Here is an 18436-nt window from a genome sequence, read left to right as displayed (position 1 = left end):
TTATTAGTTAACCATTCTAACCACGACACATTTATTTTAATTTACAATTATGGCTAGTGACTCATAAGTAATTGCATTAATTAAATTTTAAAGCAGGAATTACATCTGTGCAATGTAATATCACGACTATTTTTTCGTCACAATATGACTGATAAATATAAACAGTTCTCTAGTCTCGCCAAAATGGCTTCCTACTCTACTCTCATTATTGGTGGTTGAGCCATGCGTTCGTAACAGAAATAAAATATATTCATTTCCCTTCTATGATCACGACCTGTCTGCCATGAACACGACCGCCCTATGCACTATTGTGAATCAGTGGGTTCGAAAACATGGCGGTCAAATATTGTGCGCACGACCTGCTGTTACTGCTATTTCTTTCAGTTGTGCGCCAGCTTAAAGCTGTCGAGATCGACAAGTCATTCGTCCCTGAGGTGACCCCCCCCCCCCCCTGCACCCCGGAGCCGCGCTTGATATCCCCCTCCCTTTATCACCCGCCACGCTACGCCCGCTACTGCTACTGACTCGACGGTAGCCCACTATGCACCAAGTATTTTCAAATGGCCCGAATGGGGCGACGGAAGACTGCCATAATGGAAATCTACCATAATGATAGAATTCCGCCTGGGGGTGACGGAAAAGTGCCATAATGAAAAACTACCATAAGTTAAAACGCAACCATACACTCATACTCGAATTATGTCTATTTGTAGAAATAAGCAGCCTACAAAGTCTTGTGATTCTAATTAATGTGTTAACTCCAGGTCACTAGTTGAAATGAAATGCAATATAGTGACCGAAAATCACAATTACCTGACAACCGACGGTTAAGTAAGTAAAATATTGCAAAATTTATATCATATGTTTAAACTGCCACGACAGATTGTCACCATCAGGTGTATAGCCATCTATAGTATCTACTACGGTGGCAATCCCATTGATTTTATTTTACGTCATGTCTATCAAAAGAACGATAAAATAAACTTAAGCATGAATTATTTCAAAGAAAAATATGTTTATGTTACTACATCATTACTAATACCCACGTTTTGTTTCTGATGGGCTGTTGGGGTTCAATTTTCGTGGGCTGACCACTACGACCTTACTTATTAATGGTTGTGGTGTTGTTTTTGTCATGTTGGGGCTGTCACAGGATATTGTGATTCCAGCATTATGTTTTTAGCATGTGCTGAGAAAACCACTAGAAGAGCATTTGAACATATAGATCTAAAGAAAAACAATTGCCATTGAGAATATATGAAAACCACAACATTTCCAACTTGGGAACTATGAATACGGAATAATTGATATACTTTACTTGAGAAAGATTCACGTTTGCTGTTTAAGTTTTATTGATTAAGTAGTTGTGAAATTATGTCTATATTTTAACTGCGTCAATAACTACGAAATCATTTAGAGTTACTCAAATGAAATTTGTTAAGTGAAAACATTTCAGAATATTAATTTATTAAAGCCTTGAAATCATTTTAAGGATGTTTACTAGAGGAATAGCCTATTGCCGATATATTATATTTCTTCTTATTCTGAAATGCTTGCTTGTCCGTGAACAGATTAATATTGAAGTCAATGCAGACGGCCAAAACAACGCCACGGTAGAGCGACAATGTGAAAGGAATTAGCCATGATCTACAGTAAGGAAGCCTCCTACCAATTTTGTAGAATTATTTCAGGAATCAGCAGAAAAAATCGGTGGGGCTGTATCGGGACTCGCGGCCGTTGGTTTCGCATGAAACGTTTGTCAGCGAGTCGCTTTTAGTGTAATGGTTATATATATATATATATATATATATATATATATATATATATATATATATATATATATATATATATATATATATATACCCTATATAATTTTTAATTCAAACCAGACACTAAATGGTAATGTCAATTAATATTTGACAAAAATTTAATTTAATATTGGTATGTGATATGAGATATCGAAGGCATATCAACATTAATGTATTTTTGGTGAACGTAAAATATGTACTTCCCAGTGTTATCGGTTCTCTATACACAAACACACGAATCACCGCGCTATCACGTCTGAGTCGTGAGCTACACTGAACATAGTTTTTTTCCTTACCTAAGTTAAAACTAAGTGTACCTATTTGGGAGGTCTAGGAAGGAAAGACTCTTAAGTGCTTCTCAGGACGAAGCCTATATAGTTAGGAAAATATTAAATCAAAATGATACAGACCTTTTAGTCTGTTCTGGTACATATATGTTTCGCTGTTAATTTTAAGACTTTAAGACGATATGACAATGGCCAGCCGGGATTTGAACCTGTGTTCTCTGGAATATGAATCAAGTGTCTTACGACTCGCTCCATAAACTTCGGTAGTGTATCTTTTCTCATCTTCAGATTGCCTTGTATTGATGCCCCATGCTACAGACGTGAGAGTACAATCATTGCATAACAGTACAAATACATAGTTTCAGACTAGAGTACTATCATCACATGTCTTGAAAAATTATTTACATCTAAAATTATATATAAAAATTCTATTTTCAAAAATTACAGTCACCAAAAATATAATTCACGTGTTTTGACTATATCGTGTACTAGTGCGTGTAAATACATGTGATATTGTTTACACATTTACCATGGGTGTAGACCGTATTTGTGGAAGGGGAGGACAGAAGCCAGTCCCTCCTCCGGAAACTCTTTTACAAATATAATGCTTGAAAATACATTTTTAGGCTAGTAGACTATCCCTTAAGTGCTTTTTGAAATTCCTGTCATTGAAATTTATGTAAAATAAATTTCCTTGTCTAAATAAATCTGGCAACCATACTCTCCCCCCCCCCCCCTTTTTTTACTACGCTCTTGACACTTATTACAGAAACAGTTTCCTCTTTTGAATAAGCTTCTCTGAACTAATACCTGTGCCTTGTTAACAGAAGTGTAAATAAATAGACACATAAAACAAACAAAACACAAATCTGTTAAAAGAAAGTCAGTATCTATGTGAATTTCAACAAATTCAGTATAGTTCATTAAATAAAATTGCAACTGATAAACAACATTAAAAATAATAGGTAAATTAATTCAAGATGTAGTTTCGGACATACGCCATTACTCATTCAACTGTATGTAATGACAAACCTCAGTATGTTTGTGCCTTAAGAAGGAAATGTATCTCTTTCCCGAAACGCCACAACTGTTCTCTTAGGAATCATATACTGTGTTGGAACTGCGCTATGGTTTTCAAAATATCTGTTTTTTTCGCTCAACTATTGCTTACTGTGTTCATCTGTGCTGTCATCACTGTTTATTCACATCGCTGGGTTCACCTGTGCGTCTCTGTATAGCCGTTGTTCTTTAAATTTTTATCTGTCAAGTTTCATCGTTGAGTTATTCTGCTTGCCGTTGTGCACCGTAAATTTTCTTTATAAATGGAACATAAATATTCATGTAAACTTACATATTTGTTAATTTGTACATTTACAAAATAGTGTTACAATTTATGCTTCGTGTTGCCCCAGTACGGTTGTTTGGATAGCTTTCCGGTATTAGCTGCTCAAGTTAAGCACGGTAAAACGGAAGAAAGCCAAAAGTAATATAAAAATGTTAACTTTTCAGTGGCTTTAAAAACAAATAAATAAAATCTTCATGCTTGTAAGCACACACATATTTTAACTAAACACACTCTTTTAATATCTAACATTTATTTCAAAATAATTTTACCATCGACAGTGCAAGCTCTTGCATATTTTGTTACTAGTCTCATATTCTATATAATTATTGTACAGCGGGACTGTAAGTTTGTTTGCAGGAAATCAACTAAAAAATTGCCAGAATAGTTATACAAATTCTATTTCACGGTTAAGAAATTACATTATTTATGCGGAACGAACAACATAAGAACACTTAATTTGTTCGTTACCGAGGTTAGATGTTACTGCACGTGTTAAGGACACACTCGTGTAATAACATCATATCAGTGTTAAGAAGACTGCAAGTATCCGCTCTACCACTCTGGTTCTGGGGTAGAGCGCCTGCCTTGTGACTTGTAGGACCCGGGTTCGCGCCCCGGCTCCTCCAAGGCGGATTGCCCAGACAAAATGGTGGCATTTTCTCTGGTAGGAATACAATCCCTTGTAACAAGTCAGGCTACCAAAGAAACGGTGGGTGGAACAGAAAAAAACCTTCCAGGTGGCTTCCAAATGGGGAGCCCGTTTCTTTTCTTGGGCTCCCCATGCGGTGGCCATTCCGGGGGTTTCTCCGGGGGAACGGAGTTTTGCAAAAATATATATATATTTTTTTAATTTTTGTAGCGTTTTAGTTTTTAGTAACTATAGCATTATCATTCCAATATGTTATAAATAATGCTCAAACAAACATTAAAAATTAAATGTGCATCAGTGAGTGGTTGTGTGTTCAACCATTTATCGGTATATATTTTCTTGAAGTATTATTGACGGTTAAATTTTAGTCAGAAACTTTTGTTTTGTAGTATTGTATTAGTTTTTGACGAAAAAATATTTATACGCACATGAATTTTATTCCTAAAAATATAATTTCTGTAAAACCACATAGTTTTCAATCAGGAATATCGTCTTTGACACGTGCTTTATATATATATTAAAACATATATACCACGCATTGCTTGACGAGGCCTAAAATTTACAATTTTTTAATAATAAGATTACGTTGGAAAGTATCTTAGCCTTTGCTCATGTTGAAATAAATAGAATATTTTATTTACATCTGGATTTATACGGGTACATATATATAAAATATTCTATTTTTATATTGAAATAAATAGAATATTTTATTTACATCTGGATTTATACGGGTACATATATATAAAATATTCTGTTTATTTCAACATGAGCAAAGGCTAAGATACTTTCTAACGTAATCTTATGATTAAAAAATTGTAAATTTTAGGCCTCGTCAAGCAATGCGTGGTATATATGTTTTAATTATCTTACAAATAGACGCTTTTCAGTCAAATTTGCAAATGCAATTTCATAGTATTAGGTGTTTATCTCAACTACTCTTTAATATTTAATAAATGATATTCCAACTGTAATCAGAATTGATCAAGAAAACATGCTGATGAAAAAAAAAAAAAATTGGGAAATATGTTTGTGAAACTATTCAGCAAGATATTTCAGCTGTCCGGATCTGATTTTCAAGTTAACAAACGTCTCTGAATTACGATAGAATTTATTGTATAACCTTTAATAAAAAAAATAATTTAATTAATCAGAATTATCACAAAGTAAGTAATGAAATGACATTAAACGTGGTGTCCTCTTTTAGGACCTTCGAGTTATATTGGATGCCAAGTTTTTTTCAGCATGTAGATAATACTATTAACAACACATGATTTTAATTAGAAAAGAATTTAAAGTATGCAGAAAAAGTTCTTAAATTATTTCCATTATGGTGCTTTTCCGTCACCTCTGTCGAAACAGAAGGAAAAGTGCCATAATGGAAAACTACCATAACTTAAAAGAACAAAGGGGAATTTTGCCAAAATGTCTTATACATTCTACGTCAAATCAAACTAGCTTCATAGAATTTACATTTTTCCACACTGGAATAATTATAATAATAATTGTAGATCATTATTTAATGAGTGCTAATCCAATGCAAATATCCAAGTGTTTTCTTATGTCATGTTTTCATTATTAGGGTTTTCCATTATGGTGCTTTTCCGTCACCTCTGTCGAAACAGAAGGAAAAGTGCCATAATGGAAAAAACTAGAATTTTTTTTTTTTGCAAATCGTCAAAATAAGGAATACAGTGCTGCTCCCTATAACTATTTTTTGGAAACATTTGTTTCTACTAGTGCGCGATCTATGCGGTGATTTGTGATTGCAACTCAGACAGTCAAAAGCGTTGTCTGTAGGCTTTAAAACCTGAGAAACAGCTAGAGGGTTGAAAGCGCTACCTACCGAGTATTCTGCACACTACTTCGAGAGCAATACTGCTGTACTCATTCCATGGAGTTTATAAGAAAGTATGGCAGAATTCCGTCTCGTTCGCAGAGGTCAGGCGGAATTTTTTAATTTTATTTTGGTAGTTTTTCATTGTAGCAATCTTCCGCGCCCCCACCCGAATATCTACCTTCCTGTAACTTAATACTTGTCGCATCGTGACAGGTTATTATTTTAAGGTCCGTGTCATTATTGTTTGTAAGCACAGTTGGGACTGACGCATAATGGCGCCTGCGTTACTGCACGGGCGAAAGTTAAACTGTTAATTACACGTGAAGTTTAAGAAAGAAGCCCAGGTTACACGAGGGCAAGAATCCGGGAGTGTACGAACGAACCTGTGAATGGTATAGGTTTCCCGCGGAGGCAGTCATCCAGCAGAATGCTGCAATTGCCCAGCGCGCGCTGGATTGACCGAAGAGCTGAATCCGCCGACTCGAGCTCCATAGAGCCAGAGGGAAATGAACACGCCATGGAGATGTCTGAGGAGGAGCTACATGGACAGGTCGAGGCAACCAATCCCAGCCAGCATCACTGCCACCCTTTCCTCCTCAACCATTCGGCTCACTTGTGGTTCACTCAAAGGATCCTAAGAGTATCACAAGGCGCTTGGCCAAGTCCATGACTCTTCAGACAACCCAGAGAGACGAAGTGCGTCCAGCCTCTAGACCATGGCCCCCACAAGGGTGGGGCTGTATGGACTCCTGAGTCCTGAAGGCGGCCCAGGCCCGGTTTTGTTTATTTTTATTTCAGTGTGTGAAATAAACATACATACTCGATGTGGTTATTTTAAAGTAAAATAATTTTATAAATAAAGCTTTGTTTGGACTTATACCTACAATAGTAACCATTATTATTATACCCTGTATTTTACGGTTAAATAACATTCTAAAAAGAGTGCAGGTAAGAAATAACCATGCAATTATAATGTAGCACGTGATTGGGGGGGGGGAGGGACCTTTCCGATCCTGGGTCCAGGGCCCGTACTCTAGAGGCAAAGCTCGCAGTGCAGGGTGTGGGGACGTGGTTGGCAGGACAAGGCGCTGACGACGCCCGCGGACTACATCTACCACCTGAGCGCGCCCGCCCCCGACCTGGAGTGGCTGACGAGCGTGGTGAGGTCCCTGCGCGTGGCGCTCGCCAGCAACACGCTCACCTGGGTGCACGGCTTCGGCTCGGCGGGGCTGGAGCGGGTCGTCAGCATCCTGCTGCGATACGACGGCGAGTGAGTGGTGCAGGACACGACACCGGAGACTTGGCAGTCTTTAACCACTGCACACTGCACACTTGTTTTCAACACCTGAACGACACCAAACCTAACCTAGAAAATTAAATGTTTAATCTAAGCTAGGCAACTTTTAACCTCACCTAACCTATAAATTGGACTATGTAACCCTGGAAATAGAAGTTTCGCCTAAAATGGCAATATATGGTATCGTGTTCTGAACTTGAACCTCTTAATTTTGCAGTCTGCACTCTAATTAAAATTTACTTTCTCTTGCCAATGCACGAGATCTTTTTTTAGTGTGCTCTGTTTCCAGACATGCCTTAAGAATGCAAGTGTTTTAGACAAACTTTATATTGTAATGAAATTTTTTTTTCATGTACTTAAAAAATTATTTTTCAAAGGCAAATTTTAAGTTAGAAATTTGAAAATAAATTTATTTTTCTTGTATTTCATCACAAGCATCATCTGATAAAACTTAATTCTTACTTCTAAGGAATCGTAATTGAAATACTTCATCTTGGTTTAAAACATTTCTGCTAACAAATGTTTTTTTTAATCATTTAATATTAACAAATTTGGCTCTGTATAATACACAAATCCCCCCCCCCTTTTTTTGTAAAAAAAAAAGTCGATGTTTATTGATAAAATATTAATTTAAGAATCATGCAGCTGTAATAATATTGTCAAAATACACAATTAAATGGTCTTAATGTGAACAAGCTGCAGAGAACTATATTTGAGTGTGTGCATGGTAAATGAACACCGAGGAGCAGGTGACGGTAACTGGAGCTCTGACCCCGCAGCGACGGCGCGCACGGCGACGTGCAGAAGGAGTGCCTGCTGTGCCTCAGCAAGTTCATGAACAACACGCTGAGCCTGCGCCAGGTGCTGGGCGAGCCGCGCGCGCTAGCCGCCATCGCGCGCTGCCTGGACGCGCGCCGCCCCCGCGTCATGACGGAGGCGTGCAAGATCCTGGCGGCGGTAGGCCTGGTGCCGCAGGGCGGCCACGCGCGCGTGCTGGAGGCCGTCACCGCCGCCGCCGAGCTCCGCCGCCAGCCGCAGCGCTTCCGCTGCGTCGTCGACGGCGTCCTCGGGGGCCACGAGGGCTCGGGCTACGGCCACCTCACCGTGAGTGCCTGCTCTCTCTGTCTCTCTCCCCTTCCTCATCCTCCCCCTCGGGGGCCACGAGGGCTCGGGCTACGGCCACCTCACCGTGAGTGCCTGCTCTCTCCCCCTCTCTCTCCCCTTCCTCCCCCTCGGGGGCCACGAGGGCTCGGGCTACGGCCACCTCACCGTGAGTGCCTGCTCTCTCTCACTCCCCTTCCTCCCCCTCGGGGGCCACGAGGGCTCGGGCTACGGCCACCTCACCGTGAGTGCCTGCTCTCTCTGTCTCTCTCCCCTTCCTCATCCTCCCCCTCGGGGGCCACGAGGGCTCGGGCTACGGCCACCTCACCGTGAGTGCCTGCTCTCTCTGTCTCTCTCCCCTTCCTCATCCTCCCCCTCGGGGGCCACAAGGGCTCGGGCTACGGCCACCTCACCGTGAGTGCCTGCTCTCTCTGTCTCTCTCCCCTTCCTCATCCTCCCCCTCGGTGGCCACGAGGGCTCGGGCTACGGCCACCTCACCGTGAGTGCCTGCTCTCTCTGTCTCTCTCCCCTTCCTCATCCTCCCCCTCGGTGGCCACGAGGGCTCGGGCTACGGCCACCTCACCGTGAGTGCCTGCTCTCTCTGTCTCTCTCCCCTTCCTCATCCTCCCCCTCGGGGGCCACAAGGGCTCGGGCTACGGCCACCTCACCGTAAGTGCCTGCTCTCTCTCCCTCCCCTTCCTCCCCCTCGGGGGCCACGAGGGCTCGGGCTACGGCCACCTCACCGTGAGTGCCTGCTCTCTCTGTCTCTCTCCCCTTCCTCATCCTCCCCCTCGGGGGCCACGAGGGCTCGGGCTACGGCCACCTCACCGTGAGTGCCTGCTCTCTCTCCCTCCCCTTCCTCCCCCTCGGGGGCCACGAGGGCTCGGGCTACGGCCACCTCACCGTGAGTGCCTGCTCTCTCTCACTCCCCTTCCTCCCCCTCGGTGGCCACGAGGGCTCGGGCTACGGCCACCTCACCGTGAGTGCCTGCTCTCTCTGTCTCTCTCCCCTTCCTCATCCTCCCCCTCGGGGGCCACGAGGGCTCGGGCTACGGCCACCTCACCGTGAGTGCCTGCTCTCTCTGTCTCTCTCCCCTTCCTCATCCTCCCCCTCGGGGGCCACAAGGGCTCGGGCTACGGCCACCTCACCGTGAGTGCCTGCTCTCTCTGTCTCTCTCCCCTTCCTCATCCTCCCCCTCGGTGGCCACGAGGGCTCGGGCTACGGCCACCTCACCGTGAGTGCCTGCTCTCTCTGTCTCTCTCCCCTTCCTCATCCTCCCCCTCGGTGGCCACGAGGGCTCGGGCTACGGCCACCTCACCGTGAGTGCCTGCTCTCTCTGTCTCTCTCCCCTTCCTCATCCTCCCCCTCGGGGGCCACGAGGGCTCGGGCTACGGCCACCTCACCGTGAGTGCCTGCTCTCTCTCCCTCCCCTTCCTCCCCCTCGGGGGCCACGAGGGCTCGGGCTACGGCCACCTCACCGTGAGTGCCTGCTCTGTCTCACTCCCCTTCTTCCCCCTCGGGGGCCACGAGGGCTCGGGCTACGGCCACCTCACCGTGAGTGCCTGCTCTCTCTCCCTCCCCTTCCTCCCCCTCGGGGGCCACGAGGGCTCGGGCTACGGCCACCTCACCGTGAGTGCCTGCTCTCTCTCCCTCCCCTTCCTCCCCCTCGGGGGCCACGAGGGCTCGGGCTACGGCCACCTCACCGTGAGTGCATGCTCTCTCTCACTCCCCTTCCTCCCCCTCGGGGGCCACATGGGCTCGGGCTACGGCCACCTCACCGTGAGTGCCTGCTCTCTCTCACTCCCCTTCCTCCCCCTCGGGGGCCACGAGGGCTCGGGCTACGGCCACCTCACCGTGAGTGCCTGCTCTCTCTCCCTCCCCTTCCTCCCCCTCGGGGGCCACGAGGGCTCGGGCTACGGCCACCTCACCGTGAGTGCCTGCTCTCTCTCCCTCCCCTTCCTCCCCCTCGGGGGCCACGAGGGCTCGGGCTACGGCCACCTCACCGTGAGTGCCTGCTCTCTCTGTCTCTCTCCCCTTCCTCATCCTCCCCCTCGGGGGCCACGAGGGCTCGGGCTACGGCCACCTCACCGTGAGTGCCTGCTCTCTCTGTCTCTCTCCCCTTCCTCATCCTCCCCCTCGGGGGCCACGAGGGCTCGGGCTACGGCCACCTCACCGTGAGTGCCTGCTCTCTCTCCCTCCCCTTCCTCCCCCTCGGGGGCCACGAGGGCTCGGGCTACGGCCACCTCACCGTGAGTGCCTGCTCTCTCTGTCTCTCTCCCCTTCCTCATCCTCCCCCTCGGGGGCCACGAGGGCTCGGGCTACGGCCACCTCACCGTGAGTGCCTGCTCTCTCTCACTCCCCTTCCTCCCACTCGGTGGCCACGAGGGCTCGGGCTACGGCCACCTCACCGTGAGTGCATGCTCTCTCTGTCTCTCTCCCCTTCCTCCCCCTCGGGGGCCACGAGGGCTCGGGCTACGGCCACGTCACCGTGAGTGCCTGCTCTCTCTCACTCCCCTTCCTCCCCCTCGGGGGCCACAAGGGCTCGGGCTACGGCCACCTCACCGTGAGTGCCTGCTCTCTCTGTCTCTCTCCCCTTCCTCATCCTCCCCCTCGAGGGCCACGAGGGCTCGGGCTACGGCCACCTCACCGTGAGTGCCTGCTCTCTCTCACTCCCCTTCTTCCCCCTCGGGGGCCACGAGGGCTCGGGCTACGGCCACCTCACCGTGAGTGCCTGCTCTCACTGTCTCTCTCCCCTTCTTCCCCATCGGGGGCCACGAGGGCTCGGGCTACGGCCACCTCACCGTGAGTGCCTGCTCTCTCTCACTCCCCTTCTTCCCCCTCGGGGGCCACGAGGGCTCGGGCTACGGCCACCTCACCGTGAGTGCCTGCTCTCACTGTCTCTCTCCCCTTCTTCACCCATCGGGGGCCACGAGGGCTCGGGCTACGGCCACCTCACCGTGAGTGCCTGCTCTCTCTCACTCCCCTTCCTCCCCCTCGGGGGCCACAAGGGCTCGGGCTACGGCCACCTCACCGTGAGTGCCTGCTCTCTCTGTCTCTCTCCCCTTCCTCATCCTCCCCCTCGAGGGCCACGAGGGCTCGGGCTACGGCCACCTCACCGTGAGTGCCTGCTCTCTCTCCCTCCCCTTCCTCCCCCTCGGGGGCCACGAGGGCTCGGGCTACGGCCACCTCACCGTGAGTGCATGCTCTCTCTGTCTCTCTCCCCTTCCTCATCCTCCCCCTCGAGGGCCACGAGGGCTCGGGCTACGGCCACCTCACCGTGAGTGCCTGCTCTCACTGTCTCTCTCCCCTTCTTCCCCATCGGGGGCCACGAGGGCTCGGGCTACGGCCACCTCACCGTGAGTGCCTGCTCTCTCTCACTCCCCTTCCTCCCCCTCGGGGGCCACAAGGGCTCGGGCTACGGCCACCTCACCGTGAGTGCCTGCTCTCTCTGTCTCTCTCCCCTTCCTCATCCTCCCCCTCGAGGGCCACGAGGGCTCGGGCTACGGCCACCTCACCGTGAGTGCCTGCTCTCTCTCACTCCCCTTCCTCCCCCTCGGGGGCCACGAGGGCTCGGGCTACGGCCACCTCACCGTGAGTGCCTGCTCTCTCTCACTCCCCTTCCTCCCCCTCGGGGGCCACGAGGGCTCGGGCTACGGCCACCTCACCGTGAGTGCCTGCTCTCTCTCACTCCCCTTCTTCCCCCTCGGGGGCCACGAGGGCTCGGGCTACGGCCACCTCACCGTGAGTGCCTGCTCTCTCTCACTCCCCTTCTTCCCCCTCGGGGGCCACGAGGGCTCGGGCTACGGCCACCTCACCGTGAGTGCCTGCTCTCTCTCACTCCCCTTCTTCCCCCTCGGGGGCCACGAGGGCTCGGGCTACGGCCACCTCACCGTGAGTGCCTGCTCTCTCTCACTCCCCTTCCTCCCCCTCGGGGGCCACGAGGGCTCGGGCTACGGCCACCTCACCGTGAGTGCCTGCTCTCTCTCACTCCCCTTCTTCCCCCTCGGGGGCCACGAGGGCTCGGGCTACGGCCACCTCACCGTGAGTGCCTGCTCTCACTGTCTCTCTCCCCTTCTTCCCCATCGGGGGCCACGAGGGCTCGGGCTACGGCCACCTCACCGTGAGTGCCTGCTCTCTCTCACTCCCCTTCTTCCCCCTCGGGGGCCACGAGGGCTCGGGCTACGGCCACCTCACCGTGAGTGCCTGCTCTCACTGTCTCTCTCCCCTTCTTCCCCATCGGGAGCCACGAGGGCTCGGGCTACGGCCACCTCACCGTGAGTGCCTGCTCTCTCTCACTCCCCTTCCTCCCCCTCGGGGGCCACAAGGGCTCGGGCTACGGCCACCTCACCGTGAGTGCCTGCTCTCTCTGTCTCTCTCCCCTTCCTCATCCTCCCCCTCGAGGGCCACGAGGGCTCGGGCTACGGCCACCTCACCGTGAGTGCCTGCTCTCTCTCCCTCCCCTTCCTCCCCCTCGGGGGCCACGAGGGCTCGGGCTACGGCCACCTCACCGTGAGTGCCTGCTCTCTCTCACTCCCCTTCCTCCCCCTCGGGGGCCACAAGGGCTCGGGCTACGGCCACCTCACCGTGAGTGCCTGCTCTCTCTGTCTCTCTCCCCTTCCTCATCCTCCCCCTCGAGGGCCACGAGGGCTCGGGCTACGGCCACCTCACCGTGAGTGCCTGCTCTCTCTCCCTCCCCTTCCTCCCCCTCGGGGGCCACGAGGGCTCGGGCTACGGCCACCTCACCGTGAGTGCCTGCTCTCACTGTCTCTCTCCACTTCTTCCCCATCGGGGGCCACGAGGGCTCGGGCTACGGCCACCTCACCGTGAGTGCCTGCTCTCTCTCACTCCCCTTCCTCCCCCTCGGTGGCCACGAGGGCTCGGGCTACGGCCACCTCACCGTGAGTGCATGCTCTCTCTGTCTCTCTCCCCTTCCTCCCCCTCGGGGGCCACGAGTGCTCGGGCTACGGCCACCTCACCGTGAGTGCCTGCTCTCTCTGTCTCTCTCCCCTTCCTCATCCTCCCCCTCGGGGGCCACGAGGGCTCGGGCTACGGCCACCTCACCGTGAGTGCCTGCTCTCTCTCTGCCTCCCCTTCCTCCCCCTCGGGGGCCACGAGGGCTCGGGCTACGGCCACCTCACCGTGAGTGCCTGCTCTCTCTCACTCCCCTTCCTCCCCCTCGGGGGCCACAAGGGCTCGGGCTACGGCCACCTCACCGTGAGTGCCTGCTCTCTCTGTCTCTCTCCCCTTCCTCATCCTCCCCCTCGGGGGCCACGAGGGCTCGGGCTACGGCCACCTCACCGTGAGTGCCTGCTCTCTCTGTCTCTTTCCCCTTCCTCATCCTCCCCCTCGGGGGCCACGAGGGCTCGGGCTACGGCCACCTCACCGTGAGTGCCTGCTCTCTCTCACTCCCCTTCCTCCCCCTCGGTGGCCACGAGGGCTCGGGCTACGGCCACCTCACCGTGAGTGCATGCTCTCTCTGTCTCTCTCCCCTTCCTCATCCTCCCCCTCGGGGGCCACGAGGGCTCGGGCTACGGCCACCTCACCGTGAGTGCCTGCTCTCTCTCACTCCCCTTCCTCCCCCTCGGTGGCCACGAGGGCTCGGGCTACGGCCACCTCACCGTGAGTGCATGCTCTCTCTGTCTCTCTCCCCTTCCTCCCCCTCGGGGGCCACGAGGGCTCGGGCTACGGCCACCTCACCGTGAGTGCCTGCTCTCTCTCACTCCCCTTCCTCCCCCTCGGGGGCCACAAGGGCTCGGGCTACGGCCACCTCACCGTGAGTGCCTGCTCTTTCTCACTCCCCTTCCTCCCCCTCGGGGGCCACGAGGGCTCGGGCTACGGCCACCTCACCGTGAGTGCCTGCTCTCTCTCACTCCCCTTCCTCCCCCTCGGGGGCCACAAGGGCTCGGGCTACGGCCACCTCACCGTGAGTGCCTGCTCTCTCCCCCTCTCTCTCCTTTATCCTCCTCCCCCTCGGGGCCACGAGGGCTCGGGCTACGGCCACCTCACCGTGAGTGCCTGCTCTCTCTGTCTCTCTCCCCTTCCTCATCCTCCCCCTCGGGGGCCACGAGGGCTCGGGCTACGGCCACCTCACCGTGAGTGCCTGCTCTCTCTCACTCCCCTTCTTCCCCCTCGGGGGCCACGAGGGCTCGGGCTACGGCCACCTCACAGTGAGTGCCTGCTCTCTCTGTCTCTCTCCCCTTCCTCATCGTCCCCCTCGGGGGCCACGAGGGCTCGGGCTACGGCCACCTCACCGTGAGTGCCTGCTATCTCTCACTCCCCTTCCTCCCCCTCGGTGGCCACGAGGGCTCGGGCTACGGCCACCTCACCGTGAGTGCATGCTCTCTCTGTCTCTCTCCCCTTCCTCCCCCTCCGGGGCCACGAGGGCTCGGGCTACGGCCACCTCACCGTGAGTGCCTGCTCTCTCTCACTCCCCTTCCTCCCCCTCGGTGGCCACGAGGGCTCGGGCTACGGCCACCTCACCGTGAGTGCATGCTCTCTCTGTCTCTCTCCCCTTCCTCCCCCTCGGGGGCCACGAGGGCTCGGGCTACGGCCACCTCACCGTGAGTGCCTGCTCTCTCTGTCTCTCTCCCCTTCCTCCCCCTCGGGGGCCACGAGGGCTCGGGCTACGGCCACCTCACCGTGAGTGCCTGCTCTCTCTGTCTCTCTCCCCTTCCTCCCCCTCGGGGGCCACGAGGGCTCGGGCTACGGCCACCTCACCGTGAGTGCCTGCTCTCTCTGTCTCTCTCCCCTTCCTCCCCCTCGGGGGCCACGAGGGCTCGGGCTACGGCCACCTCACCGTGAGTGCCTGCTCTCTCTCCCTCTCTCTCCCCTTCCTCATCCTCCCCCTCGGGGGCCACGAGGGCTCGGGCTACGGCCACCTCACCGTGAGTGCCTGCTCTCTCTCCCTCTCTCTCCTTTATCCTCCTCCCCCTCGGGGCCACGAGGGCTCGGGCTACGGCCACCTCACCGTGAGTGCCTGCTCTCTCTGTCTCTCTCCCCTTCCTCCCCCTCGGGGGCCACGAGGGCTCGGGCTACGGCCACCTCACCGTGAGTGCATGCTCTCTCTGTCTCTCTCCCCTTCCTCCCCCTCGGGGGCCACGAGGGCTCGGGCTACGGCCACCTCACCGTGAGTGCCTGCTCTCCCTGTCTCTCTCCCCTTCCTCCCCCTCGGGGGCAACAAGGGCTCGGGTTACGGCCACCTCACCGTGAGTGCCTGCTCTCTCTGTCTCTCTCCCCTTCCTCATCCTCCCCCTCGGGGGCCACGAGGGCTCGGACTACGGCCACCTCACCGTGAGTGCCTGCTCTCTCTCCCTCCCCTTCTTCCCCCTCGGGGGCCACGAGGGCTCGGGCTACGGCCACCTCACCGTGAGTGCCTGCTCTCTCTGTCTCTCTCCCCTTCCTCATCCTCCCCCTCGGGGGCCACCAGGGCTGGGCTACGGCCACCTCACCGTGAGTGCCTGCTCTCTCTCCCTCCCCTTCTTCCCCCTCGGGGGCCACGAGGGCTCGGGCTACGGCCACCTCACCGTGAGTGCCTGCTCTCTCTGTCTCTCTCCCCTTCCTCCCCCTCGGGGGCAACAAGGGCTCGGGCTACGGCCACCTCACCGTGAGTGCCTGCTCTCTCTCCCTCCCCTTCCTCCCCCTCGGGGGCCACGAGGGCTCGGGCTACGGCCACCTCACCGTGAGTGCCTGCTCTCTCTGTCTCTCTCCCCTTCCTCCCCCTCGGGGGCAACAAGGGCTCGGGCTACGGCCACCTCACCGTGAGTGCCTGCTCTCTCTCACTCCCCTTCTTCCCCCTCGGGGGCCACGAGGGCTCGGGCTACGGCCACCTCACCGTGAGTGCCTGCTCTCTCTGTCTCTCTCCCCTTCCTCCCCCTCGGGGGCAACAAGGGCTCGGGCTACGGCCACCTCACCGTGAGTGCCTGCTCTCTCTCACTCCCCTTCTTCCCCCTCGGGGGCCACGAGGGCTCGGGCTACGGCCACCTCACCGTGAGTGCCTGCTCTCTCTGTCTCTCTCCCCTTCCTCCCCCTCGGGGGCAACAAGGGCTCGGGCTACGGCCACCTCACCGTGAGTGCCTGCTCTCTCTCACTCCCCTTCCTCCCCCTCGGGGGCCACGAGGGCTCGGGCTACGGCCACCTCACCGTGAGTGCCTGCTCTCTCTGTCTCTCTCCCCTTCCTCCCCCTCGGGGGCAACAAGGGCTCGGGCTACGGCCACCTCACCGTGAGTGCCTGCTCTCTCTCACTCCCCTTCTTCCCCCTCGGGGGCCACGAGGGCTCGGGCTACGGCCACCTCACCGTGAGTGCCTGCTCTCTCTGTCTCTCTCCCCTTCCTCCCCCTCGGGGGCAACAAGGGCTCGGGCTACGGCCACCTCACCGTGAGTGCCTGCTCTATCTCACTCCCCTTCTTCCCCCTCGGGGGCCACGAGGGCTCGGGCTACGGCCACCTCACCGTGAGTGCCTGCTCTCTCTGTCTCTCTCCCCTTCCTCCCCCTCGGGGGCAACAAGGGCTCGGGCTACGGCCACCTCACCGTGAGTGCCTGCTCTCTCTCCCTCCCCTTCCTCCCCCTCGGGGGCCACGAGGGCTCGGGCTACGGCCACCTCACCGTGAGTGCCTGCTCTCTCTGTCTCTCTCCCCTTCCTCCCCCTCGGGGGCAACAAGGGCTCGGGCTACGGCCACCTCACCGTGAGTGCCTGCTCTCTCTCCCTCCCCTTCTTCCCCCTCGGGGGCCACGAGGGCTCGGGCTACGGCCACCTCACCGTGAGTGCCTGCTCTCTCTCACTCCCCTTCTTCCCCCTCGGGGGCCACGAGGGCTCGGGCTACGGCCACCTCACCGTGAGTGCCTGCTCTCTCTGTCTCTCTCCCCTTCCTCCCCCTCGGGGGCCACAAGGGCTCGGGCTACGGCCACCTCACCGTGAGTGCCTGCTCTCTCTGTCTCTCTCCCCTTCCTCCCCCTCGGGGGCCACGAGGGCTCGGGCTACGGCCACCTCACCGTGAGTGCCTGCTCTGTCTCACTCCCCTTCTTCCCCCTCGGGGGCCACGAGGGCTCGGGCTACGGCCACCTCACCGTGAGTGCCTGCTCTCTCTGTCTCTCTCCCCTTCCTCCCCCTCGGGGGCCACAAGGGCTCGGGCTACGGCCACCTCACCGTGAGTGCCTGCTCTCTCTCACTCCCCTTCTTCCCCCTCGGGGGCCACGAGGGCTCGGGCTACGGCCACCTCACCGTGAGTGCCTGCTCTCTCTCACTCCCCTTCCTCCCCCTCGGGGGCCACGAGGGCTCGGGCTACGGCCACCTCACCGTGAGTGCCTGCTCTCTCTGTCTCTCTCCCCTTCCTCCCCCTCGGGGGCCACAAGGGCTCGGGCTACGGCCACCTCACCGTGAGTGCCTGCTCTCTCTCAATCCCCTTCCTCCCCCTCGGGGGCCACGAGGGCTCGGGCTACGGCCACCTCACCGTGAGTGCCTGCTCTCTCTGTCTCTCTCCCCTTCCTCCCCCTCGGGGGCCACAAGGGCTCGGGCTACGGCCACCTCACCGTGAGTGCCTGCTCTCTCTGTCTCTCTCCCCTTCCTCCCCCTCGGGGGCCACGAGGGCTCGGGCTACGGCCACCTCACCGTGAGTGCCTGCTCTCTCTGTCTCTCTCCCCTTCCTCCCCCTCGGTGGCAACAAGGGCTCGGGCTACGGCCACCTCACCGTGAGTGCCTGCTCTCTCTCAATCCCCTTCCTCCCCCTCGGGGGCCACGAGGGCTCGGGCTACGGCCACCTCACCGTGAGTGCCTGCTCTCTCTCACTCCCCTTCCTCCCCCTCGGGGGCCACGAGGGCTCGGGCTACGGCCACCTCACCGTGAGTGCCTGCTCTCTCTGTCTCTCTCCCCTTCCTCTCCCTCGGGGGCCACGAGGGCTCGGGCTACGGCCACCTCACCGTGAGTGCCTGCTCTCTCTGTCTCTCTCCCCTTCCTCCCCCTCGGGGGCCACGAGGGCTCGGGCTACGGCCACCTCACCGTGAGTGCATGCTCTCTCTGTCTCTCTCCCCTTCCTCCCCCTCGGGGGCCACGAGGGCTCGGGCTACGGCCACCTCACCGTGAGTGCCTGCTCTCTCTGTCTCTCTCCCCTTCCTCCCCC

General features: G+C 54.9%; 1 protein-coding gene across 3 annotated transcripts in view; it reads left to right on the top strand.

The window, feature by feature from the left end:
* The window catches only part of LOC134534050 (protein diaphanous-like), a 47517-nt gene that overhangs the window by 5291 nt on the left and 23790 nt on the right, over positions 1–18436 (top strand). For all 3 annotated transcript variants that reach the window (XM_063372014.1, XM_063372016.1, XM_063372017.1), the window contains exons 5-6: positions 7006–7196; positions 8003–8327. In XM_063372014.1, the coding sequence (XP_063228084.1) occupies positions 7006–7196; positions 8003–8327 (516 nt within the window). The remainder of the gene's footprint in view (positions 1–7005; positions 7197–8002; positions 8328–18436) is intronic.

This window comes from Bacillus rossius, chromosome 7 (assembly GCF_032445375.1).
Source record: "Bacillus rossius redtenbacheri isolate Brsri chromosome 7, Brsri_v3, whole genome shotgun sequence".
In the NCBI taxonomy this organism is placed as follows: Eukaryota; Metazoa; Arthropoda; class Insecta; order Phasmatodea; family Bacillidae; genus Bacillus; species Bacillus rossius.
Note: the sequence above shows the minus strand (reverse complement) of the source record. Positions and strands in the feature narration are given on the sequence as shown.